This window comes from Sceloporus undulatus, chromosome 1 (genome assembly GCF_019175285.1).
Source record: "Sceloporus undulatus isolate JIND9_A2432 ecotype Alabama chromosome 1, SceUnd_v1.1, whole genome shotgun sequence".
Lineage (NCBI taxonomy): Eukaryota > Metazoa > Chordata > Lepidosauria > Squamata > Phrynosomatidae > Sceloporus > Sceloporus undulatus.
The window spans coordinates 169,231,095-169,257,951 of NC_056522.1; the positions used below are offsets into that span (position 1 = coordinate 169,231,095).

The window sequence follows — 26,857 nt, forward strand, 5'->3', positions numbered from 1 at the left end:
TCAAAATACTTTGGGTTACAATAGGAATCACTCATAACAATGATTTGTTGGTGTGTTTTCCAGTGAGAGGATCCATTTCTGCTCCAGCTATTGTGGGGATTGCAGCTAAATTCATAGGGAACAGATTTGTCTGGGGAGAGGGCTTGTCATGCCTCCAGAGCATCTTTGATGCTCTTGAGACATATATTTAGTTGACATTATATTAGCTTTTATATGTATTAGTTTAGAAGGGGAAATAGAGCTCTACAGCTTTAAGAAAGACAAGGATTGTGGGAAATCCCAGGGTCTCTTACTGTCTCCCTCTAGTTATTTTCAGTGTGTAGTAAGATTTCAGCCAAGTCAGACCTGGAGAGAGTATTTTCCTTTGACGAAAAGATAAGTCCACAAAAGAAAAAAGGTAAGTCCACAGAAGAAGAAAGATAAAATCTACCAAAAAGAGAGAGCAAGGTATTTAGGAAGGACTATTGAGAAAAAGGAGATCAGTTTCATGTTTTGTGTTTATAATCAGTAAAACCTTTAAAACTTAAGAAATTTGTGGACAAGTCTTATGTTCTGGCTGTGTTCCCCAAGAGCCAGAGGCCTTACTACATCCAAAGTCCATAGTATTGCTCTTGGGACAAAACACATCATACCATAGATCCTGCTATTTAAAAAAATCAGTGGGCTTTGATCCTGGGACCCCTGGCTCCACTACACATCAGCAATTAATGCAAGTTACATATTATATAAACAGGCATAGGCAAAGACTGGGCATGATAGTGGTTAGGGTAACTCAGAAGAGGCTTTTTGACTTGCCCACTCTGCCTCAAAACCCTGGCATGTATTTGGAAAGTCTTGCAAGAAGAGAACTGTCAGTGGTTTTGCTGTTGGCAGCAGGAGCAAAACTGGGGCATCCACTAGTTCCAAACCCCCTTGCTCCCCTTGATCTAGCTCTATACCTACTCCAGATTGGAGCAAATGTGGGTATTTTCCTTCCCATTTGGAACCAATGGAACAGAAGTAAAAACAGGAAAGGAAGCTTCACTAGGACACAAAAGGAGACACACCACACCTTTCACCCTTTCCCTGGCTAGGGCATGGCTTGGAAAGGATCATCTGCTGTTTAATTCCTCCCGCTTTGAGCAAATCTGTAAAAATAGAGGGTTTTTTCCCAAAAAAAATTACTCATAAAACATACTCTTCTGAAAAAAATCAAGTATCATAATACAAATTAACATTTGTTAATCTTTGTTATAATTCCCTTTTATGTGTAAAATGCTTAAAAAGTAATAGTTGCTAACAAATATACTATACATCAAAATCCCACATCATAGAATCAGCTACAAATGTATAGGTCTTGTTTCCTGACCTTACTTATCTTAACAGCCCAGAAGCTGTGTTGGGTGATGGAGGATTGTTCTTCTGGCAGTCAGGATGATGTTCCCAGCCTTCTCCCCCTAGTGATCTGCAGTGCAACCAGGAGCTGTGACGGGATACTGCTTGTTTTTTTGCTAGGAAATCCCTTGTTGCTAGCGAGAGGAAGCTGGAAACTTCATCCTGCTACACCCTGATTTTAAGCAAAACAGATCTCTGTATCAATGCAACTGCTAGCTGTTAAAATAGTGCGGAGAGAAGCATTTGTGAGCATGGTTGTAGTGCCACATTCATGAATTCAGAGCATAGCTGAATGTGGAGCAGTTAAAGTTCTGTAATTCTAGGTTATGACTACAATGTAATATACCAGCCAACAGCTGTTAACTCATTTGTCATATAAAGATGAGAATGTATATACCATATGTGTGATGGTTTGCTTATTTTCATGGTGGTTCTTCCAATACTGCACTTTTCACCCAAACCTATTGGGCATTCTACTATTTTACTAAGTGTGTTACTTTTTTCACCATCATTTTGAGGTCCATCTCAAGGTGTTTTCTTGTATTTGGTAGCACTCCCCTCCCTCCCTCTCCCATGTTCTTTAGAACAGTAGCATCTAATGTTTGGAGAAATGATCAACATAATTGCACTACTCACTGCTGCCCTTGAGCTGAGCTGGGAATTGAAGGACACCCAAGTGAAGGTAGACCAGCCCCGATGATACAAGCAGTTGGTTTTACCTGGGACTTGGCTGCTAGGCAGCTCCCTCACTTCTTTGTGGGGGGAATATTCTCCCTCGGGGTCACTGTGGAAAATTGAAAGGGTTGCAGTTGGAGCTGCAACATCTGAGGACATCTGATGGAGTAGAGAAGTCACTTCATCCACCACCACATCCTCTCCTTGTGGTGCAGTGTGATTCATGCTATAGCTGCTGGGATGAGCTAGCAGGAGTCAAGATATTCTCCAGTCCCAAGATGTGTGATATGTCTCCTTTTGTGCCCTAGTGAACCTTCTGTAAATATTTCTTTCCCTTTTCTAGGGAAAAAGACTTATGGAAGCAATGGCAGGGTTAAAAAAAATGGAGGATCTCCACTTTACAAAATGGATGACCATCTGCTGTGGGTACTCTGATTCTGTGTTCCTGCATGGCAAAGGGCTGGACTGAATGGCACTTGTGGTCTCGTCTAATTCTACAATACTATGAAAACTGCTAAATGTGAAGGGGTAACAGTACAATAAAAACCCCATGTCACACATCTTGGTCTCCACATCTTTCATCATTGTTCATCTCTAAACACATTCGCCAGTATCTTCCTGCTGCCCAAAAAGAAGTACACCATATCCACAAATAAAAATCAGAGACCAGCCACTGCACCACCTTTAAAAGGTATCAGCAAAGGAAAGGTAGATTTTCCAGTTACTTCTGCCTTATTAATTTAGGATAAACTATGTTTGTTGTGCTTGTGTGTTTTTATATTTAAAGCTACCTCGGTGGATTGTCATCAGGAAGAAAACTGAGATGTAAAATATTTTAAATAAGCAGTTGTGTAAAGCAGCTCCATCCTTTGTCAAATCCATTTCCACAGTGATACACATAAAGGGGGAAGTACATAGGGAGATCTTGAAGCACCTTTGAGACTGAAAGAGATTGGCAGCATGAGTTTTCATAGACCTTAGTCTACTTCCTCAGATACATTTGGTGGAATGGAAGCCAGGCGCAGACATATATAAAGGGGGGAAATCAAATTGCTGTCAACAAATGCCACAAGGCTGGCCCCCGACTTCACTGTCTTTGAGTTAGTTTTCATGCTGGTAGCTATGGCAGATATCACAAAAGGGAGGTACGGTAGCCATCGCACGTGCAAAAATGCTAATTTGAAATCACTAACCTGATGGGTACGTACTCGTCTGATAACTAAGTTTGCATTCACGCTCCTTCCCCCCTTGGGAACAACTGTGTTGCTCATGCATGTGATAAGCAATCATGCAACTTCAAGCATTTTCGGGATGCTACCACTTTCTTCTTTTTTCAGGATGATGACGCATTTCCCCCATGTGAAAAAGTCCCAGGAGAATGAGGAATGTGGCAGTGGCTCCTACCGCCAAGAGAGCAGCAGTCTACAGGAACAAAGGCACTTTGAGAAGGGAGATCATATGTCTGCTAGGCAGGATTTGTCCCAGTGAGCCAGTAATTGGAGGCAGGTTCCAAAAAAGTGTGGAATCACAGGCTCCATATTCACCAGGAGCTTGAAAACTATTTTAAGGCAGAGTGGAACTAAAAGATGGAAGAAAAATTGCACCCAATGATGTTCCTTGTGCTGTATTTGTCTTTCAGTTTGTATTGTTACTGCTGTATGCTGTTTTTTCTTTTACTTTGTACAGTATTATTTGTATTGTTATTGCTGTATCGCGCAACAATGTGAAGATTATCACACGACATCATGTGATAATCTTCACGTCACCACACAATACTGACAGTCGCATATCACTATGCTCCCGTGTCTTTGCTGGTGTGATAATCTCCTAAATCTATTCTATGTTTGATCAGTATGTGTGTGTGTTATGTGCCTTCAAGTTGCCTGTTGACCTATGGCATCCTCATGAATTTCATAGGGCTGTTTTTAGGCAAGGAATACTCGAGAGATGGTTTTGCCAGTTCCTTCTACCTTCCGTTTATTATATTTATTTTAGTCACTCATATTCTTCCTTTTCCCCAATAATGAATTGAAGGCAGCTGACAAAATATTAGGAACAGATTTAAACATACAAAACATCAGTAAAAATATATGTTATCTTTAAAAGTAATTCATCTATGGAATTAGAACTATTAAAATGTGGATATATTAAAACAAAACAATGCACCATTTAAAACCTATGTTAGTCTGATGTTACATACACATAGTGGAACCTGGTGGTTGAGGGACTAGGTAAGCAACCTACTCCACCAGCTGACACATCTGCCCATTTACCTGTGAGCTCTAAGGCCTCACTTGTGAACAATATTCTATATTCTATATTATTATTATTGTTATTATTATTATTATTACCCCACCTTTCTCCCAACAATGGGAATCAAGGCAGCCAACAACATAAAACGCAGATTAAAAACTACAGTCATCCCTCCATATTTGCGGCTTTGATATTTGTGGATTTGATTATTCACGGATTTCATTAATATGTTCTCTCTGGGACTGTATAGGTCCTCCAGTGCAACTCTGTGGCCAACTTTAACTGAAAGACCATTTGTAGCTACTCCAGTGCCATTCTATGGTCAGTGTATGTTGGATGTTGACCACAGAGTTGCACTGGAGGACCTAGAGATTCCTAGAGAGGTGTCCTCTCAGGTAAAAACAGTGTTTTTGTTATTTGCGGTTTTTCCATATTCACGGGGGTCTTGTTCCTCTAACCCTAGCGAATATGGAAGGACAACTGTTTACAAAATAACGATAAATGTAGTGGAATAGTGTAGCCAGCTATTTATTCTCCCGAAGCCCGAGGGCAAGCCACTTGTTCCCTGGCCCCACTCTTCCTGAGTCAACACCTCCTTGTATACTCTACCGGTCTACAACAAGAACCAAGAGGACAATAAATTATCTGGAAACTTTCCATGCCTTCTCTTCATCCTCCTCACTGTTTCTGTGAAACAGGGCCTTCTAGTTATCCCTTGGTAGCCATGTTATTTAGAAATTATTTTCTGAAATCCTCAGGGAGACAGCCCATTCACATGTCTTTGGAATAGTAGTTACAAGTCCCAACTTAGGAAGAGGCAAATGGCAAACTATGCCCATTTGTCTGTCCTCCAGCCAGGGTCTTCTCTCCATTCTTTAATGTCTCAGTTGAGAGTTTACCAGCAAGAGGGCTAGTACAATATAAACGAGAAAAGCGTCCCAGTGTCCAGATGGGGAAAATGTTGCGATAGGAGGTGTAGCTAATAGCACAGGTTTTGTTGAATACTCCAGCAATGTTCTCCTGCAGAGCAAATAACAGATAGAATCCAAAATTATTCTTTCATTGTCTTTCCAGTGCCAATTAGAAGGAAACAAATATGAAGATATAAAAAGCACACCAGCTACAAGTCTTTGTATAAGGAAAGAGTCACTAGATGACCCTCAACTACATACATCACCTCATAATATTGCAATGACATCGGAAAGCATGATGTGTTTTCATTAGAAATGCTGAAAAGGCATTTTATCCGTTTTAAGAATAAGGTGGGAAGGAGGAACATATTCAATGCTTTTGAAAAGGGTATTGAATATAACATAAAGGTGAAGCAGATGATAATCATATGCTGATAGACTGTACTTTGAGTGACAGATTATTTTCTGCTCTCAGTGCTTATGTTCCATGTTTAGGAATTGTACCATCAAGTTCAGAGAGTGCAGATGGGATTTTGAGAAACTTTTTCAGGGTATCACACAATTAGAGCACTTTGATACAACCTGAACTGGCATGGCTGAATCCTGGGATTTGTAGTTTAGTGCGGCACTCCAGCTCTCTAGCAGAGAGTTCTAAATACATGATGAAACTGCAAATCCTAGGATTCCATACAATGTTGCCACTGCAGTTAAAGTGGTATCCAACTGTTCTAATTGTGCAGGGTGAAATAGGCAATGGTCTCTAACAGATGGAAAGGAAGTATCACTTAGCCAAACAAAGGTTCGTCCTTGCTGATGTTTGTATGTTGGTATGAGAAAGAATCAGGAGACTTTTTCTACTAAAGAGCTAAGCAGGCATGTGTGACAGAGAGAATGAATGAAAGTGGAGAGACCTGCTGATTTCAAAATTTGTGGAGACACGCAAGTTGGTGATCTCCTTAATTAAGCATAGGATGCACTGAAAAAAAATGACATTCTACCTGAGGCCAGTCCCCATTAGGCAGCTGTTTGTCAATCAGAACTTTGATCCCTTTCTCCAAGACTTTGACATCTGGATACCTGCAAAGCAAAAGAAATCGTTCTGTCAGAAATGTATTAATAAGAGGTTCAGAGGGAGAAGCTACAATAGGGAATTTCCACATTTAGAAAATCTTCTTCCAAGTGCTACAGTGTCCCAGACAGGAATGTCATACTTCTGTACATCAGTCAGACTTATGAGGCTGGTCCCATATTCTAAAGCAAAACAAAGAAAGTGGCTAAGAATATTCCTGGATGGCTCCAGTGTTGAGTACTAGGTGCAGCATTTCTCACCTTGAAAGACAGAAGTGTGTGTGAGATGCTTCCACCAGTCTTTTTGGTTAACAAGACCTAATGCAGACTTGAGAGCTAGCATGGAGTAGTAGTTTGAGCACTGGGGGACCAGGATTTGAATCCCTGCTTGGCCATGGAAACCCACTGGGTGGCCTTGGGCTAGTTACACTTTCTCAGGCAAAGGCAAACCCCCTTTGAACAAATCCTACCAAGAAAACCCCTTAGGGTCAACATATGTTGAAAATGACTTGAAGGAACACAACATAGACACAACGTGGACTTGCTCATTGTGTAGACTGTATTGCCCACAAATGGAAGATGCAACAGTGATTTGCGGTGTTTCTCTACATTTTGGGTAGAGATCTTTCTCAACTCTGGCCTCATAGATGTCATTGCTCCACTAGACGGATAAACAACATTCAAAATTGAAATGTGGATCTGGGTGCAAGAGTGTTTAACAAAAACTATCTGATCCCTGCCCCTGGCCCAAATTGTATGTCACAGGCTGTGGACAAGATGGTAACTTGCCACTTTAAGGCCACAGCTATGACAGCCAGCTGCTCCATGGCCACATTACAATGGCAATCTCAGAAAGTGTGGTATCCACTACTGCATGGATATATGAGAGAGAGAATATGTCACTTCCAGCTCTTACCGAACAGCCATGAGCCCCAGGAGAGCCCAGCAAGTGTTGTGGATCTGGGAACTGGCACTCTGAATGTATCTGCGCTGTTCACAAGACTCAAAGTCTTCTCCCCAACCACCATCTTCCATCTGTTTGGAGATCAAGAACTCACAAGCCCAGGACACTTCTTTACAGGCCACTCTGAAAGAAAAAATACATAAGAGGAACAAGCTATTTCCTTATAACTAGTTCTTCATGGGGGCACAGAATATTGTGACAGGAAAGCCAAATATTATTTAAACCAAGGTGTATTTCATCCCTCCACCTAACTTGGGAAGATAGTTCTGTCTTCTAGGAGGGCCTGAAACAGGGTTGCTATGCATCCCACTCCCCAAAATGCATGCAAAAACATCTGCTGGCTGCACGCTGCAAGTGTCATGAAAGTGACATCTGCAAGAGGCTCAGCTCCAATGTGTGATGGACTAGCTCACCCTATTTCTGATGGGGCCTGAGAAGGTGTCACCACCACTGCTGCCACAGAAGCAACAGCAATACATGGAAATCAGATCAGATGTTAATAGCTGTAGGCCAAGGCTTATGAGGAAGGCCTCCACTGAATCATCAATAATGTGTGGGTGAAAAGGAGGGGGGTTGTCTGGTCCAGCAGTGATACCTCTGTTTCCTATCTTGTATCAGGAGACAACCAGGAAAACAAAATCCCAAGGTGTGGGCACTATTTTTACTGCCTTAGCTAACCAGGCCAAATTAAAATCCAGCTCAACTCCAAAGCAATCTGAAGCACATACATGACTCATCTCAGAGAGAACAAGGTAATTATGAGAGAGGCCTCTCTCATTCCACAGTTTCTCCTAATCAGCAGAATTTCACTACAAAACTGGTAAACTGCATTCACTCACCCATCATGGTAGGTGTGCTGCATACAAGCAAATGCTTCCAACGCAAACCATGTGCCATAGGTGATGCACACACCCCAGCACCTAATAGGGAAGAAAAATCAGCCAGCAAATTAATGTACATATTAAGGAAAGGCATCTCATCCATACTTTCTTGACAAGTAACAATGCTTTTTGAAGAGCCTTGCCCTCACCAAACGAAGGGACAGTACATGAAAGTAGCACCTCTCATGGGTAACTACCTAATAATGCATGGCAAGTGCTTTCTCTCTAATTTTAATTGTAATATCTATAATGTCCTCTACTTGAACTGCTTTTTTTAAAAAAAACTATGCTATGGACTACTATGAGGTTGGGTGGGAGGAAACCTATGACAGAACTCCCACCTCCTCCCATGCTCTGCTTATATTCTTTGGCTCCTGAGATACTTTCCCTGGATCAAAGATTTTTACCCTAAGTAGACTTGCCACCTCCAAGTTATTTCATTCTTTCCTGGACTTATACCACACCTTTCTCCCAAATGTGACCACAAAGCAGCTCACAACTTGAATAAAGGCTAGGTAAGCAGAGCAATGGAGGAGAGGCAGGTTGGAGATGTCTCATACACAAGATTGCCATGAGGTTGATTCAAGGGTAGCTAACAACGAAAACAACCAACATGAATAAGACTAGGTATAATAAGGTTTCCATGAGTTGGAGTTGACTTGAGGGCAGTTAACAACAACAAGCATGAATTAAAACCTAGTAACAAAAAGTTAAAAAAATAATTAAAAGTTTGTTGTTGTATGCCTTCAAATCCTATCTGATTGATGGCAACCCTAAGGCAACCCTATCATGGTTTTTTCTGAGGCTGAGAGTGTGTCACTTGCCCAAGATCATGCAGTGGGCTTCCTTAGCCGAGCGGGGATAAATAAAAGTAAGCTACCATATTAAAATATCAATATTTTGAGACCATCCTTAGTCATCAAACACTTGTTCAAATAGCAATGTCTTTACTTGCTGGAAGAAAGTGAGCAGGGAGGGAACCAATCTCGCATGACAGAGAATTCCATAGCATGGGAGCAGCCACTGAGAAGGCTGTCCTCTATATCCTCACAAAAAGTATTCCTATACATACAACTGAATTCCTGGGTAGATAATGCACACAGCATCTCATGCTTGGTGTGGAGATGTTCTGAGAATTACATCTGTGTCTGCTTAGTTTGCTTTGTTCCCACCATATGCCTTCAATCCCTCTGCTGCTGAAATGCAGCTGCTTTTGGAATTTGGTTCCTAGGAATTTGTACTACATATGAATTTAAAACGGTACTGAAGACCAGTCTCTTCTGGCAGGCTTATCTAAATTATTTTTAAATTGTGAGTTTTAAATTATCAATTTTAAATGTGGAGCGTTTTAATATGTTTACATGTTATTTGTCATTTTAACATGATGTTTATTTTATCTGATGTTGCATATCTGTTCATTGTTGTCGTTCCCTGCCTCAATCGCTGGGGAAAGGCAGGTAAGAAATAATAATAATAATAATAATAATAATAATAATAACAGGGCTATCACAGTTCCTTCCAAATTCCTTGAAAATGTCAAGACTGTGCGTTATATTTATTTATTACATTCTTAGTGAAAACTTTAGATTTTATTTTCTAATTTCAGATTATTATCTTGGGTTCACAGTCTGCAAACTGTACTTGATGGAGTTTTGGACCATCAATTAATCAGATCGCCCAAGAATTTAGGAATCAGTGGAGCACTGCTGGATACTGTGGCACATTCTAAGCTGTGCCACTTTGTGTAATTGTGCTGTTGAGAACTTATCTATGGGAATTTCATTCAGATGTTTTGTCAGTCTGTTTGAATTGCTCCCATAGCAGTTATCACTACAGGAACCACACTTTCCCTAAAAGTGTAGAATTTCTGTTTGTAGGTCTCAATCTCAGTCCAGTGAGATGAGAGCCAATTAAGATCAAGCTGAAATGAAACAAAGGTGCTGATTGAATCCTTCCCCCTCCATCCCTGCCTTTTTTCTTTCTTTTTTCTTTTTTAAGTTGAAATAGACTATCAGCTATATCTTTGGAGAGAGGGAATTGCCTTACATCTGACTAAGGCCCTTTACAGACTGCCAAAATAAAGCTGCTTCGGGTCACTTTGGAGGTATGCTGTTTGAATGATGCATGCGTCCTAAGAGTCCGGAAGCTGCGCCAAAGCTGTGCTCCAGTCCTTAGGACTGGATTGTGGTTTTAGTGCGGCTTTTGGCCTCTTAGGATGCATGCATCATTCAAACAACATACCTCCAAAGTGACCCAAAGCAGCTTTATTTTGGACTGTCTGTATAGAGCCCACGAGAACATTGCCTTAGTACACTGCTCCCTCGGGTTACGAAATTAATTCGTTCCGCGGCCGCTTTCGTAACCCGAAAAGCCTTCGTAAGCCGAAATGCCATAGGCGCTAATGGGGAAAAGCCACGATTCCGTGCGAAAAAGCCGAAAAAAGCACCAAAATTTTATTCGTAACCCGAAATAACCTTCGTAACCCGGAACAATTATTTCCTATGGGATTTTTTCGTATCCCGGAAATTTCGTAACCTGGGTATTTCGTATCCCGAGGTACCACTGTACGTCTGTACTAAGGGAGTAGAGCCAATTGCCTGACTAAACACTGCAAGAATGGCTGCGTCAAAATTTGAACAATGGATTTTCAGCTTCATAGTTTCTACTACTACTGTTGTTATTGCTGTGTGCCTTCAAGTTGTTTCTGACTTAAGGCAACCCTGAGGCAAATCTATCATGGGGTTTTATTGGTAAGATTTGTTCAGAAGGAAATTTGTCTGTGTCTTACTCTGAGGCTGAGAGAGTGTGACTTGCACAAGGTCACAGAATGTGTTTTCATGGCTGAGCAGGGATTTGAACCCAGGTCTCAAGAGTTGTAATCCAACACTCAAACCATTATCCCACATTGGCTCTCTTCAACTACTCTGCTACACTGGTTTTCAAAGAAACAAAAGTAAAACTGCTGACATAGATAAGATATTGGCTTCTCTCCAAAAATTAAAACTGAACCTTACATTGATACTTAAAACTTGGATTTTTACTCCAGATTCTTAAAATTTGGCAGGGGAACCTGCCATTTGTGATGGAAACCCTTCTGATATTAACAATAAAGACACTGGGGGCCCACTAACTGCTGAGGATGAAGACACTCACCCTTCCCACGACCCATCAGCTCTTTGTCGTCTCCTACAATATTGCAAGCCTTTTTGGAGCACCTCTCTGAAAAACAGAGATGGAGGAGAGAAACAGTAAGAAAGCTTTTCAGTCCATGACTATTCATGATCCCTCCACCATTGCAGCACTATGTCTACCCTATACTAAAAGTGATTAAAGTGTTTTTGTAGTCACAGTTCACATTAAGAGGGCTGCAAAGTTCTGATTCCCTCCCATTCCACAAAAAAGCCAGATGTACAACAGGGCTGCTACATTTATATTATAAAAGGAGGCTTAACCTGAGGGAATTTTCATTTCACAAGTTAACTCAGAAATGAAAGCTCCACAAATAACATTTCTATCATTATCCTTCACCCTCCTCTTTCTCGTTGTTGCTCCCTTTACCTGATTTCCAGTGCCCTATGTTCAGGGAAGTGCTCATGGAAATGCTTCAGCGCTTGCATCACTGCTGACGTACATTCTACATAAGTATAATCCACCATGATATCACCTGCAGGTTGCAGGAAAAGAAAAACATTTCCAACTGGTATGAGTCAACATGTGGGCACAGATGGTAGACTGAGAGCTAGAAGTCAGGTTAGAATCATAGAATCATAGAGTTGAAAGAGACCGCACGGGCCATCCAGTCCAACCCCCTGCCATGCAGGAAATCCAATCAAAGCATCCCCAATATGGCCATCTAGCCTCTGGTTAAAGACCTCCAAGGAAGGAGAATCCACTACACTCCGAGGGAGTGTGTTCCACTCTCGAACAGCCCTTACTCTCAGGAAGTTCTTCCTTATGTTGAGGTGGAATCTCTTTTCCTGTAGTTTGCATCCATTGTTCCAGGTCATGTTCTCAGAAGCAGCAGAAAACAATCTTGCTCCCTCTTCAATATGACATCCTTTCAAATATTTAAACAGGTCTATCATATCACCTCTTAACCTTCTCTTCTCCAGGCTAAACATCCCCAGCTCCCTGAGTCGTTCCTCATAGGGCAAGGTTTCCAGACCTTTCACCATTTTAGTCGCCCTCCTTTGGACACGCTCCAGTTTCTCAATGTCCTTTTTGAATTGTGGTGCCCAGAAATGGACACAATATTCCAGGTGGGGCCTGACCAGAGCAGAATTCAGTGGCATTATTACTTCTCTTGATAAGGTTGCCCATGTTCTATGATAAATTTGGTGCCATTCAGCTTCACAGGTGTGGGACATACTGTCAGGTTCCGCTTCACTTCCAAGCATGTTCAGTACACATCTTACATTATTACATTCAAACCCCCAGAAAACCATTCCTGTGTAATATCTAACTTTTGTAACACAAATTCTTTTTTCTTTTCCTTTCAAGTAAAAATACTATCATTTTGTTACTTTTCTTTTTTTCTACCACAACTTAATAAAAATATGGTGAGGCCATAAAAAGGTACATAAAAACTGCTTTGTGAGAAGACAATCTGGACCATCTCTATTCTACAGAGACAGTGACAAACAATGACACTTTTGACATTTAGTAAAGTACTGGCCTCATCTCCAGCAACTAGTATCAATGCGGAATCCCAGTTGCTCACTTGGCCCAAAATCTCCCTGGTGAATGATTGCACAGCCAATGGGGACAGAACACAATCCACAACTCTTACCAAAGACTTCAGAAGGATTCAGTAGCTCTAGCAGCCAGCCCCCACGCATTGTTTCATAGGTACAAAAGCCACCATCAGCATTTTGCATGTTCAGCAACTGAAGAATGACACAGAAGGGGAAAATAGCCAGACTTGAGTAAGATGGATGCATGTGCAAGATGGGGAGTTCAGAGTAACACTTCAGAAGCTCCCATAGTGCCCTGTTTGAATTTGTCAGCTCCCACCCACATTGTCTTCCACTGCCCAGGGCAAATACCATTAATCTGAGACTACTGGCTAACCAATAGTAGCTGACACCAGGGGGTGAGAAGGAGGGTTAGAACAAGACTCTGTATAGTTAGGTGGGCTGCTGCCTCTATTTCCCCTTACTCACCACATTCACAGCATCAAAGAGGCGGCTGGGTGGAATGTGGTCCTTTATAAAAGGGCATTTCTCCTGCAATAGCATCACTGACTTCAGCCCTTCTGCTGTGCAGTCAGCCACAATCCAGCCACAGTCACGCGTACTGAAGGGAAATCCACCCTGGAGGTTTTTAGAAATTTGAAGGATTTATGGGGAAGAAGAAAAGCAAAATGAGATTTCCTGACAGACCATAAAATGCTTTTCAGGCAACCTTATCCTTCTAGCCAATGTAATTCTGGCAGGTTGGTACAGGGAAAATATAAAAAATAAACTGATTTAGATAACAAATTTTATTTAAACACTTGGATTTTTTTAAAAAATCAATCTCAGTGTAGTTTAATTAAAAATGTAACCAACATCTATAATTCAAAATAATTTGAAGAATTGCAAGTATGTCTCTTCTTTAAGCTTCAGGCCAGTTTTCAGTTATAGGAAGGTGACTGGGAAAATTATCCCAACTTTGGCAGCTACTAAGGGAAGCTGGGATACCTTCCCCTTCAGGGGAATGGATTAGATAGGGGGAATGGATTAGATGGACATCTGTCAGGGTGGGTTGAAAACTGACATCCATGCCATCAGGATTTGTATCACTCTTTTTTATTACTGTACCTTGTTCATTTGACGATAATACTTCTCATAATCAGGTGGGTTGTCTGGAATCTGGAGAAGATACAAAACTACACTCAAATGCGGCAGGCAGGTGCAACCAATAACATACTGAAGGTTTTCAAATCATTCAGAGTAAGTTGTAAAAAGTAGTCATAAAAAATAGCCTGCAACAGCAATACTTTCTACCATAATGACTGTATTTGTACTTGTTAGCATAAAATATATTTAACATGTATTTCAACTACCCAGTGGAAATCTGGAACATTTTCCGCAACGGCCATTGTAGCATCTTGATAATGACAGAGAAAAGGTCAGGATTAAACTGCCCCAGTTATATTACTCAAATTCGATACACAGATAGCACATGTCCTGAAAACATGAATTCAGAAAGGATGAAATATATATTCTTATGGATAATATGAAATCAGATCTAGATTACAAGACATTAACTAGTGAGTGTGCCTGGTCTTTACCTGAGTGATTCTGAAGAACTCATGAGCGTGTAGCAGACAAGAGGCAAATTCAGGCTTCTTGTGGGCACCAGCCTTTGAAAAACAGAAATTGTTTTAAAGCATTTCACTCAGTGTGGCATTTATTTATTTATTTTATGTGTACTTTAAGGCAGTCCCTGAAATTATATGCACACTTGGACATTTAACTCACTGTAAGGTCTGGCTAATTGCACACATGTAATTAATGTACAACATGCAGTGCTGGCCACACGACCATCAGAGTAGTCCTCGGACAACTCTGTCTCTTTGGCTTAGTAACCAAGATGAGCACTGCCCCCTACAGTCTGTTACGACTAGACATTCATGTCAAGAGACTACCTTTACCTTTTACCTATTTAACATACACTTTTAAAAATGCAAATAAAAGTCATAGGGGAACATTTGAACTTGCTTTCTCTCTCCCTCCGTGTATGTTGTAATTCCCTCTCTTTCTGACAAAGCCTGTTTGTCAGAAATGCTATCTGCATTTCAAGGGAAGCTGATGAGCAATGCTTAGATTTACACTAAACATATCCAGGGGTGACTGTGTTGATCATACAGCAAAGTAAAATAACATCCAAAATCCACTATACAGCAGTGCCTGTTGTTATTCTTTCTCCTGTATAATTTCTAACACCTTTGTCTGTTGAAGAAGTCATTGGAGCTTCAAAAGCTTGTATTATGTATTTTGTGCATCTTGGGCAGCCCAATAAAGATATTGCTATTTTGTGGATTTTGGATGTTATTGTAGATTTATACTGAATTTAAATTAAAAATCTGGCTGCTTAGTTTGCATTGACTTGTGACCACAGTCAGCCACAGCCTCTCTAAATACAATACAACTGGATGTAAGTCTGATTGCCCAAAAGGAAGAAAAAGGGAGTTATGTTCTTCTAAGTCATACTGTATTTATGTAATAAACAGTCATAAACACAATTTGAAGGGAAAAGAGATTACCTCCAGGAAAGCTTGGACAGCAAATGCTGTGTCCCAAAGTTGTGATCCATTGGTACCCTAGAGAAAACAAAGGCAAATTCTGAAACACCCCTCTTCAGTCTGGCTGGCAGATGTTTCAGACTGGCAAATGTTTCAGACAGCAAAAAGCACACCTCTAATTCTAGCAGCTCTCTCTGCACTCATATCCATCCCTTCTGATAGCATATAAAGTACTTCTCTATACCCCCTTTCTCAACATTTGTGAACAAATTAAAAACTGTCAAAATCCAAAAACAACTCACACAAGAAAAACAGCAACAGCAATGAATAAATATAATGAAAAAACTCTTGAATTAGCAATGCTAATTAGCAAAGAATGAGAAGTTAGTACTTACTGTGTATTCTCATTCTCCGCTAACCTTTGGGCTTTCCTCACACCAGATTTCCTAGGCAGGAGTCCAGTATTCCTTTCCAGGTAGACATAAGACTCTTATCTACCTCTAATTTAGTTAAAAAGCTTTGAACCATATTACATTTATCTCAAATGTTTAATTCAGAAACTGCTGTAAATTTAATAGTTTGAAGCAAGATCAGTACTCGAGAAAAGAAACAGATATTAGTTTCTCTCTTCCATTTGGCGGGGCAGTGGGATTAGCATGGATGCTCCTCTACACCCTCAAGGTTGAGCATTTAAGATAAGTACCAACCTCTCATTTCTCTATCTGGTGTAGAGGAGCAATGCAATAGCCTATAGGATCTAATCAAGCCCTAAAGAAACTTTAATTAGCAACTGCCTGAAGAACTTCGCAGCCAAAAGCCACTTCTGCTGGTCTCTATTAGTCTATTCAATGGTGCCTAAAGAATGTGCAGAGATCCTTCCATCTTGCTATCTCACAACTATCCTCTAATGATGTTGCTAAAGAATATGCATGTATAGTTGCCATGGATCTTGTGGAATGAACCCAAACATTCACTGGCCTTGGTTTATTCCCTAAGTCATTACACTGATGAGTATGTGCTCTTATCCACCTTGAAATCATCATTTTTGTGGCTTTACCGCTATAGATGAAAAGATAGGAAGAGTATGTCATTTTGTCTACCGTTTCTTGTTCTATTCACATAAAACTGTACTTCTCTATGCACATCCATTTTTTCTCCTGGCAAGGCAGGATTTTTAAAACTGAAGGGATATAGTACACGCTCTGGTAACCTCTCAATTGGACTTCTGCAACACACTCTACATGAGGCAACCCTTGTACCATACCCGGAAGCTGCAATTAGTGCAGAATGGCAGCACGACTGGTCACCGGTACTTCCAGGGCCAGTCACATAACACCTGTGCTTAAAGACCTTCATTGGCTGCCTTTTCGCTTCCGGGCACAATACAAGGTGTTGGTTATTACCTATAAAGCCCTAAATGGCTTGGGCCCAGGGTACTTGGAGGACCACCTCTCTCCGTACAATCCGCCCCGCACACTTCGATCAACTGGGCAGCAATTATTAAGAGTTCCAGAGGTCAGATTAGTTACTACCACCAGGAGGGCCTTTACCACCTCGGCCCCCAACCTCTGGAACTTGCTGCCCACCGAGCTCTGCTCGGCCACCTCCCTGACCCAATTTAAGAAGGGGTTGAAGACATATCTTTTCAAGCGGGCCTACCCGATTCTACCCCCCAGTATACTCTCTCTCCCCTCCTTCGTCAGCTGGTTGAGCTGGCATGAGTTTGCTTGTTTTTATTGTAATGTTTTTAATATGTTTTAATATGTTTGATTGTACGGATTGCTTGTTGTACACCGGCCTGATTTCTAGAAGGGTGGTATAGAAAAATTTTTTTATTATTATTATTATTATTATATAGGAGTCTCCAGGTGAAAAGGAACACTGGATTTCTGCCTAGGAATGCCGACACAAGGTTAGTGGATTGCTCCTCTACCCCAGCCAGAACATAAACACATTTTAGCCTAGCAACCTAAGATAATAAAATGAAAGCCAATATAGGGAAATTATTCCATAGCTAGGGTGCCACCGATAAGAAAGCCCTAAGCTGTTACATTAATTCTGCCAGTGGGGAGCATTCTTCAGAATGTGCCTAAGTGAAATATATTGGGGTGAACTTCAATGATATCTGTCCATCAAAAGGACAGACAAAGGTGGCATAATGGACAGACACAGGTGGCCCCCCACAATGCCCCCTTGTTTTGCTGCTCCCACAAAACCTGCACTGTTCCTTCTGGATTGTATTGGGAGGAGGAAAATAAAGGTGGGCAAAGTGCAGCCAATAAACTGCACGCAGTCTCCAGGGCTGTTTTTGCAGCTCCCAGAGTCCTCTAGAGATAGGAAAAAAACTGTTTTGCTCCAGAATGCCAAAATGCAGCCTAAAGGTGCAGGAAGCATTTCCATCATGTTTGGATGTCCCCCCCCCCCCCCCCCCCCCGTGAGGTCAAAAACTATTTTTGCAAAAAAACAGGTTTGCAATGTTTTTTGCTCCAAAATCTCCAAATATCCACTGGGACATGGAAGTCAGGAGAAACCTTTTATGAAGCCCAAAACATGGTACAAATTGCCCCATATCCCTAGAGGCATTTCGGGGCATTTTTGTCTGGCAGAACAGGTGTAGCTCTCCAAGATCACCTGCAGGCAAATATGGTCCCCTAGCCATCCACAGTTGCCCATCCTTGGTGCAAGCCATCCCCCAAACTGCTTCACTGCACTGAGTTTTTAAAAGCATATTTCCCCACATTTAGAGCTCTGTTCTTCTGGGGAAGTGGGCACCTGCAGAAGGAAAAACTATTGGGAAATAGTGGTTGCTGGTCCCTTACATACTTTCTTTGATCCTACCTGACACACTGGAAGCAGTTTTCCCATTGTTGTTGTTGTTCCTCCTTGTTGGCTGCATCTGCACTACAGAAATAATGCAGTTTGACACTGCTTTAACTGCCATGGCTCCATGCTATGGAATTCTGAGATTTCTAGTTTTGTGAGATATTTAGCAGTCTCTGTCAGCTATGATGCCACAAAAAGCTAGAAATCCTTAGATTCCATAAGATGGAACCACAGCTGTTAAAGCAGTGCCAAATCTACATTATTTTTGCAGTGCAGATGCAGCCTTCCTCTCACCCAGAGTGCTAGCACTGCCATCACCTTCTTTACCCTGCCTGCCTTCTTCCCAAAAATGAGACACAAGTCAGTTTACAAATTAAAATGAGTACAGTTCAGATGAAAACATACAAAAGATCAACATTACAACAGAATTAAAGTATTAATGATATTAAATTTAAATGTGTATTAAATTTAAAACATTCACTCAAAAACATTAAAAATCACCACAATTAAAACAGTACACTCATTCTTTCACAAGGTTCAAGAGAAGCACAGGTGTGTGCCATTAGCTTGGCCCTCAACAAGAAGAGAAAAATAAATTGCTTCTCTTTGTACTAGAAATCATTACCTGCATTTTAAGGCCATCAAGTCCCAGCCTGCAAGGAGACAAAGAGTGCTGTTATTGCATACCAAATGAATGCAGCCCTGTGCAACACTAGCTTCACCCAGTTTCAAGTGACTCCAGTAAAGATGGATGCAATAGCATCACAGGTTCAAACAGTAGTTTCCCAAAGTGACGCTCTGATTCTGAATGGTGATCAGAATTACCATCCCTGTACCATCACTGACATGCCCTGTATTCCAAGCCATTAGGCTTTTAGACATATTCCTTTGTAGCAATTGCTGGACGACTGGGTTGGGATCTCAGAGATCCAAGTTAAAATTCCTGCTCTGCTTTGAAATTCACAGGGTTATTTTCACCCCAGCCTGTCTCACTGGGCTGCTGCTCAGACCAGGGTATCCTTGGAGGAAGGACACAATACAAATGTAAGAATGAACAAATGGATGAACCTTACAAGTCCTTCTCACTGGGATCTAAATAAAAAAGTTAGTGCTCTCCTACAACAGGCAAGACATGCTCTAGTGCAGTTTCTACCCATGCATTGAGCAGAGCAGACTCTCTCCTGAGATAGACTTGGGAGAGTTGCCATTACTTGAAGCTATATGAATGCACAGGTCTGTGTTACAACAAAACCTTACCAGAGGTAGTCAGGGATTCTAGAGATATGTTCTTGGAAGGCAGGAGACTTGTCACCCTCCACATACCAGCGCACCAACATATTAATTGTTTTAGAAATCTACATGAAGATAGAAATGCCAGCAATTATTAATCCTAAAACAGTTATAAGTTTCTATTATCTGTGCCACTTCATAGATTCAGATCCCACATCAAACTCTCAGAACACAAGGCTCCTTGGGAGACAGCCATGGCCCCTCTTCAACCACAGTGTGGACAGACATCAACTAAGAACTTGTGAGGGCCACAGAGAAATACCTGAGTTAACCCTGTGCACATTTCTTTTATTTTACCAGTCACTGCATCACCAGGATCATAGAGATGCCACGATGATGGATATGTTTACATATAATGAGAAGATATGACTTGGTTTGAACACCCAAACCCAAACCTCAGTACAAGTCACTATTTAATTATATATGTATATACACACAAACACACACACACACACACACACACACCTACCTACCTACCTACCAACCAACCAACCAACCTACCAAAAACCAATTTGAAACCAAGGGCTTGTGGAGTTTTTTCCTGTTGGGCTATGAATCCCAGTTTGTTCTAAATATGCCTTGCAGCTGAATGTAAACCTGGAAATGTCACTCACATCATAATGCTAAATAGTTGCTGAGTAAAATGCTGTTTCTGTGGAAGGTGAGGACAGTTTCAAAGGCAAGGGAATACTGATCTGAACAAATCCATCAGGAACCATTATGACCCATGACTACTCCAGTACTTTAACTGTTTGAAAGCAGTTACAGAATTACATGCCATGTTTTTGCTAACGCACATATTCCTGTCACACTCTGACATGCCATTTACCTGGTGACTGCTTTAACAACCTGTGTTACTGAAGGGGTGGGTTTCAAGAGGTGCTACCTGTGCAAAATATTTAATATTGATTCCAGTGTGATAATGTAGACAGGGAAGTTTCTCCCAGTAGGGAAAGTAATGTAAAACACAGTACATTGACTAGTGTAGGAGTGTGTATGTGAGAATTTTTGAAACTGCTGAATTGATTACTTTGTAAACATTTTTGCTAACATGTTCTGCAAGCCTATAAATACTGTATAGCTCCTGAATTGGGGGGGGGGGGGCATAATGCATGGAGATATGCCACCTAGTTGGTGGTGGGGATGCAACACAATACACTGCAGATTCAGGTGGATTTCAAAGCAAGGCAGACTGTAGTTTAAAAAGGGTTACAAAACTCCAGAGGAAAAAACTCTGTGAGGTGTGATTGTGGGGGGAATGAAAATTTGTTATTTGGTCACATTCTGAGCATAGCCAAGTATTGCTGGGGGACAACTCCTTACCCCGTTTCTACACAATGCTGAATGAATAGCTAATACAGTGAAGCTACATGCAATGGCATGTGAGATACTAGGAGGGAACCTACACAGAGGTGATGGGGAAAGAAGCCATGAGTGGGCAAAAGGAATGGAGATTTCCTTGGTCACTCACACAGGGCTTCATGATTACATTGAATAATCGTGGCTAACATATATCCTGGCTTAAAAGTTGCAAGCAAACATAGCAATGCTTTGTCGTATCTTCAGCAGAAGCTCAGTTCCAGAGTTACTTAGTTCTAAGCAAAGGATGAAAGTCACCTACAGGGCCAATGCTGATGGCCTTGGTGAACTGGTCATCAGCCTTGATGTGATCATACAGTACTTCCATGGCTCGGTGTCTCAGGCTCTTGCTGTGGAACTTCTCATAGGTGTTCAGTATTGCTGAAACAGAAGCAGGAAGGCATACAGAGTTGTCACCATTGTCTATTGAACAACCCAAAGCTAATAAGGGTAGGTAGTGAGCCACAGCCAGCTTGCCAATGGTTCCTCTCATTGTCACTCCTTGAACAATCTTTCACTGCCAATAATGGGACTTGGCCTACACCAGTGGTGGCGAACCTATAGCACAGGGGTAGGCAAACCTGCGGCCCGCGGGCCGGATGCGGCCAGCGAGGCCTTGGGACCGGCCCCAGCCGGTCCCTGCTGCAATTGCCACCAGACTTTTGGGGGGCAATTGTCTATAGAAGCTCAGAAACATGCATTATATTAACATTTTTTTAAAATCAGCAAAAAATTTTGTTGTGTGTCCTACATTTTTTTTAAAAAAGTGTCTTCCATTTGAAATTTTGTCCTCCATTTGTCCTGGTTTATTTATATTTAATTTTTAAACAAATATTTAATTATTTATTTTTTTGGCTTCGGCCCCCCAGTTGTCTGAGGGACAGCAACCCGGCCCCCGGCTCAAAAAGGTTGCCTACCCCTGCTATAGCACGAGTGCCAGAGGTGGCACTCAGAGCCCTTTCTGTGGGCACACATGCCAGAGCACAGAGTTTGCCAAAGTTTGTTACTAGAAAGCCAGAGGGAAACGGCATTTTGAAATAAATAGTGGGTTTGGGGTTGCAGTTTGGGCACTCAGTCTCTAAAACATTTGCCTTCACTGGTCTACACCCTATGTGCTGCTAAATTGTCACAAATTGGATGCTTAGTTGGTACTAGTCAGTAAGGAACTGGACACCACAACAGCACCTAATACATGGGGAACTGTGTCACCTCATAGCTGTGTAGTGAACTGCCACAGAGTCTTGATTCTCACTTCAAATCCATGACATGCAAGAAAGCCACCAAGAATGACAGAAGACAAGCAGCTGAACACTCCTTCTCTTGCAAACAAATATTTGCCCAGCCATATACCCAAATAAACATGAGCTTCATATTATATTCTCCCATACATAACCCACCAACTGATACAGTACTCCATTGCTTCTCAGCAGATCAGTAAAAAATACAGCCAGCAAAGTTTCTTTTCACATACTACTCTTAGTTCATTTTAGGAAAGATGTAGGCCTCTGCTTGACCAAAAGTACTGTTTTGATTAGAAAACGGGGCAAGATAAACAAGTATCAACATGTAAAACAAGCAAGGAGGTCATGCTGCCAGGGGTAATAGCAGCACACTACTCACCATAGGCAACTGTAAGGAGCCAGCTGTGTGGGGTGTATATATCCTCCGAAGCAATATTATTCCTTTGTGCTGGCCAGTCAATGGTGGAATAGTCTTGTACATAAAGCTCCTAGTAAGAAACGGATCATAAGGTAGAAATGTATAAAACTTACATACACCCCAGAAAAAATCAAAACCAAAAATATCCAGACATCTATTTCCAAGGTTCACCTTAGGATTGCAATAAATCAGAAATGACTTGAAAACTTTCTGGCTCCAAAAATGCAGAGAAAACAGGCAGCTTTTTACTTTTAGGAAGTTCTGAAAGTAAAAAGCTGCCTGTTTTCTGTGCTTTGTGTTCAGTTTAACTTCACATTATTTCATTTTACCTGCGACATCATCTGATAAACTTCCTGCATTTGCGGGGTTTTTCTGCTTTAAGGCTTTAAATCTCTTTTTAATCCCATTTTTCTTTGGGATCTCCCTAGTGTGATAAACTCCATTGACACTATATCTCTTTAAAGTCATATAAAAGTTAAAGCAACTTAAGAACCAAAGTTCAATTGTTTTTGCAGTAAAATCTTAATGTAAAGCACTACTGAGGCACTTCTCTAAATTATTTCACAACGAAGCAAAGACGGTCAGATTCCTGGTATGAGATGAATCTGTTTAAACATGTGCAAGTTTTTTTGCCACAATATTTGAGGGAGGTGGGGGAGGAAGAGCAGATGAATTATTATTATTAGCTTTGTTTTTCAAAGCAACAGTATGGCATCAGGGTTGTCATTAACCAGGGAATAAAATATTGGTAAGCAAAAGAAATTAATTATCTTTGGCAACACTGGCTTAATACTTTCCCACCATGAAAGTTAGTGTCTCGTAAGAAACTCTGAGATTTCCTATTAGTTGCCCCAGTGCAGTAACCACTGAACTACTGCGGGGTGGGAACTAGCAGTGAGGGGAGGAGAGTGGGAAAAGGAACCTTCAGGAATTACCTGCCGCAGGCTCAGGACAAGCTCATCCTCTTCTGCAGTCAGGCGTGTGCCATAGCAGTAGGCCATGGGGAGGTAAACTTGACGGCAATGGCACCACAGAGTGGAAGGATGTGCTGGCATCCAGGAAGGAAACAACCTACCACAAACCAGTGAGAAAACCTGTGAGACAGGATGAGTAGACGCTAGGTATTCGGAGATCGGGAAATGGGAACTCTAGAAACAGGGGCACATAATACATGGTATTATAATACTACTGGAGGTGTAGGGGGTCCAGCCACCATACATTACTGGAGCTGTATGGTGGCTGGCTATTATACTACCAAGGGAATGTATCCTGTACTATCTGTAACAAGCTGAGATGGGACACCATGAGCAACGTGAACTATACAGTGCAGTGAAGCAAAACAGGCAGAGACTGCAACAGAAACCAGACCCCCCCTTGCTTCCTCTGTATACTAAACAGTTCTTAAGACTATAGCATAGAGTAAGGAAAATATCTAGAAACAAGATATAATACTGCATTTACTAAAGGTGTGGGAGTGTAACAATTACTACCATGAGTCCAGCTTCTACCCATTTAGGCCCTGTGATGAGCCTTTTGTGCTCATCACTGGGATGATATGCCAAAAACTGAACCTGGGACTTCACACAAATACCAGCCAATCTGTATGAAGGTGTGCATATAACTCATATTTTACAACTAGCACTCTAAAATTATACATACCACATCTCAGGAAAAAGTGTATTCATTCCTTCCCAGCTGTAGACATTCAAAACAGCCAACCAAAATTTACCCCAGGAAGGGATTCCCACAGCACCACCTGAGGAATCAAACACATAAGAACTCGGGGAAATTAGTCTGCTTGAGGATACTAATGTTTACCCCCCCACACTGTTTTATTATTAAGGCCCTGTGTGCACATGTAGCAGACAGAAGTGGTCTAGGCTGCACGCGCACTACACTGACGACAGGTGCGGGTAACTCGCCATAATGCCATGAGAGGATTTCAGCAACTTCTCTATGGCCAACCAAACTGTAACAACAAATATGTAAAGACAAGCCAGCTACATTTAGATGTGTAGCATGGAGATAAAGCAACCATGTCTCAAGATATTCAAGAGACACTCAGGTTTACCCAATTATTACTTCTAAATTCCAAGTCAAAAGAGATCACAACTTTACACATAGACATCAAAACAAACTGACAGTTCATGAATATGAAAGAACACAAATAAGACCAATTCATCATTTGGAACATAGCCCCCATCCCAACTCCTCACTCAACTCAGATTGGTTCCTCCCTCTGCTCCTAAGGCACAGTGAGCTGGTTGCTGGTTCACAGGATCAGGCTCACTTTCCCCTCTTCTTTATCAGCCAGTCTTCACTACACTGGCAGCTCTTTTGATGTGATCTTGGGTGTTGGAAGAAGGTGAGAGGGGTTAAGCCCCACTAGTCAATCGCAGGGATCTGCTCCAGGCCCCTCTCCCCATAACGCTTTCTGGAATCCCCAGTCTAGAATATTTAAAGCACAAAAGTGGCAATAGGAAGCATTATAAAAGGGCATTTGACACCAGAGATCATTTGACATCAGAGGTCAAACAGATAGATAGCACTTGTCCCATCTGAGAAGTATGACAAATATTCTTGTCTCAGGACTCCAGAGATAAGCGTCTATCTAATCTTAATTTCATTTATGCAATTAAAACTGCCAAGGCAAGGCAACCCGCACAGAGAAACAAGGGAGCTGGGTTCATCAGGGAGGGGGAAACCAAGCCTCAAAATACATTTCCTGCCATCTCCTTCAGCCTCTCCTATGGGACAAGATGGATGGGAAGAGCATTCACTCAGTGGTGGTCATAGACTGTCTCCCACTCCCTAAACAGAAGCGGCTTGAAGTTAAAACTGTGTTAGTGGGAAACTTTCAAATGCAGCAATATTTCCACGAGGAGGAAAAATGGGAGGTGTCTCAAAAAACTGGGATTTTCAACTGAGCTAAGTTTGAAATGGGACATGTATAAGAAATGGAAAAAAAGGGAACTCACCAAGGGGTAAAGTCAAAAAAGCAAAAGCTCAGGCTTGCTAGAGATGTTAAGAACAACAAAAAGAGCTTTTGGGGCTATGTCCATAGCAAAAGGGAGAAGGAGGATATGATAGGGCCACTGCGTGGAAAAGATGGTGAAATGCTAACAAGAAAGAGAGAAAAGGCAGAATTACTCAACACCTGCTTTGCCTCAGTCTTTTCAGAAAAGGAAAAAGGTGGTCAACCTGAGGAAAATGGAGCCAAGGACACAACAGGAGAAATGCAGGACAGAATAAGTAAAGAGGAGGTACAGGAATGCCTGGTTAATCTAAATCTCCAGGGCCAGGTGACCTACATCTAGGGGTATTAAAAGAACTGGCAAATATAATCACAGAGCCATTAGCAATAATTTTTGTAAACTCCTGGAGAACAGGAGTAGTCCCAGCAGACTAAAGGAGGGCAAACATTGTCCCCCATCTTCAAAAAAAAGGGGGGGGGGCAAGGATCCCAACAATTATCATCTAGTTAGTTTGACATCAATACCAGGAAAGATTCTAGAGCAGATCATTAAACAGTATCTGTGAACATTTAGAAAGCAATTCCATTATTTCAAAAAGTCAACATGGGTTTCTGAGAAACAAGTCATGTCAGACTAATCTGATCTCTTTTTTTGATAAAATTCCCAGCATGGTAGATGAAAGGAATGCTGTAGATAAAGCATATCTTGATTTCATTAAGTTCTTTGACAAGGTCCCCCCCCCCCATGATTTTCTTGCAAACAAGCTAGTAAAATGTAGGCTAGACAATACAACTGTTAGGTGGATTTGTAACTAGTTGATCAGCTGAGCCCAAAGGGAGCTCAAAAATAGCTCCTCTTCATCCTGGAGAGAGGTGACTAGTGGGGTGCCACAGGGTTCTCTCCTGGGCTTAGTGCTAATTCAACATCTTTATCAATGACTTCGATGAAGGAATAGAGAGCATGCTTATCAATTTTACAAATGACACCAAATTAGGAGGAATACCTAATACCCCAAAAGACAAGATCAAAATTCAAAATTAATAGATAAGAAAACTGGGCTAAAACTAACAAAATGAACTTCAACAGGGAGAAATGTAAGATACTGCACTTAGGTAGAAAAAATGAAATGCATAGATATAGGATGGGAGGTACCTAGAAGTATAGTGTCTAAATCAAGAGAAGTAATAGTGCCACTCTATTCTGCCTCGGTCAGGCCTCACCTGGAATACTGTGTCCAGTTCTGGGCACTACCACTCAAAAAGGATGTTGACAAATTGGAGCATGTCCAATGGAGGGCCACCAAAATGGTGAAGGGTCTGGAAACCATGCTTTATGAGGAAAGACTTAGGGAGCTGGGTATGTTTAGCCTGGAGAAGAGAAAGTTAGCAGGTGATATG

General features: G+C 41.4%; 1 protein-coding gene and 1 long non-coding RNA gene across 2 annotated transcripts in view; one reads left to right on the forward strand and one right to left on the reverse strand.

The window, feature by feature from the left end:
* The first annotated feature begins 338 nt into the window (after positions 1–338).
* On the forward strand, positions 339–4,536 carry LOC121919770. Its single transcript, XR_006101580.1, has 3 exons — positions 339–397; positions 2,393–2,757; positions 3,387–4,536. It is a non-coding gene; the product is annotated as an uncharacterized LOC121919770 (long non-coding RNA).
* A 139-nt stretch (positions 4,537–4,675) lies between these two features.
* The window catches only part of LSS (lanosterol synthase), a 30,338-nt gene continuing 8,156 nt past the window's right edge, over positions 4,676–26,857 (reverse strand). Inside the window, 17 exon segments of the mRNA XM_042446887.1 lie at positions 4,676–5,322; positions 6,212–6,290; positions 7,198–7,368; positions 8,085–8,165; positions 11,280–11,345; positions 11,685–11,790; positions 12,916–13,012; positions 13,289–13,438; positions 13,928–13,978; positions 14,401–14,472; positions 15,376–15,432; positions 18,803–18,830; positions 19,435–19,532; positions 21,089–21,207; positions 22,447–22,555; positions 23,421–23,556; positions 24,145–24,241. Coding sequence (XP_042302821.1) covers positions 5,110–5,322; positions 6,212–6,290; positions 7,198–7,368; positions 8,085–8,165; positions 11,280–11,345; positions 11,685–11,790; positions 12,916–13,012; positions 13,289–13,438; positions 13,928–13,978; positions 14,401–14,472; positions 15,376–15,432; positions 18,803–18,830; positions 19,435–19,532; positions 21,089–21,207; positions 22,447–22,555; positions 23,421–23,556; positions 24,145–24,241 — 1,730 coding nt within the window. The 3' untranslated portion in view covers positions 4,676–5,109.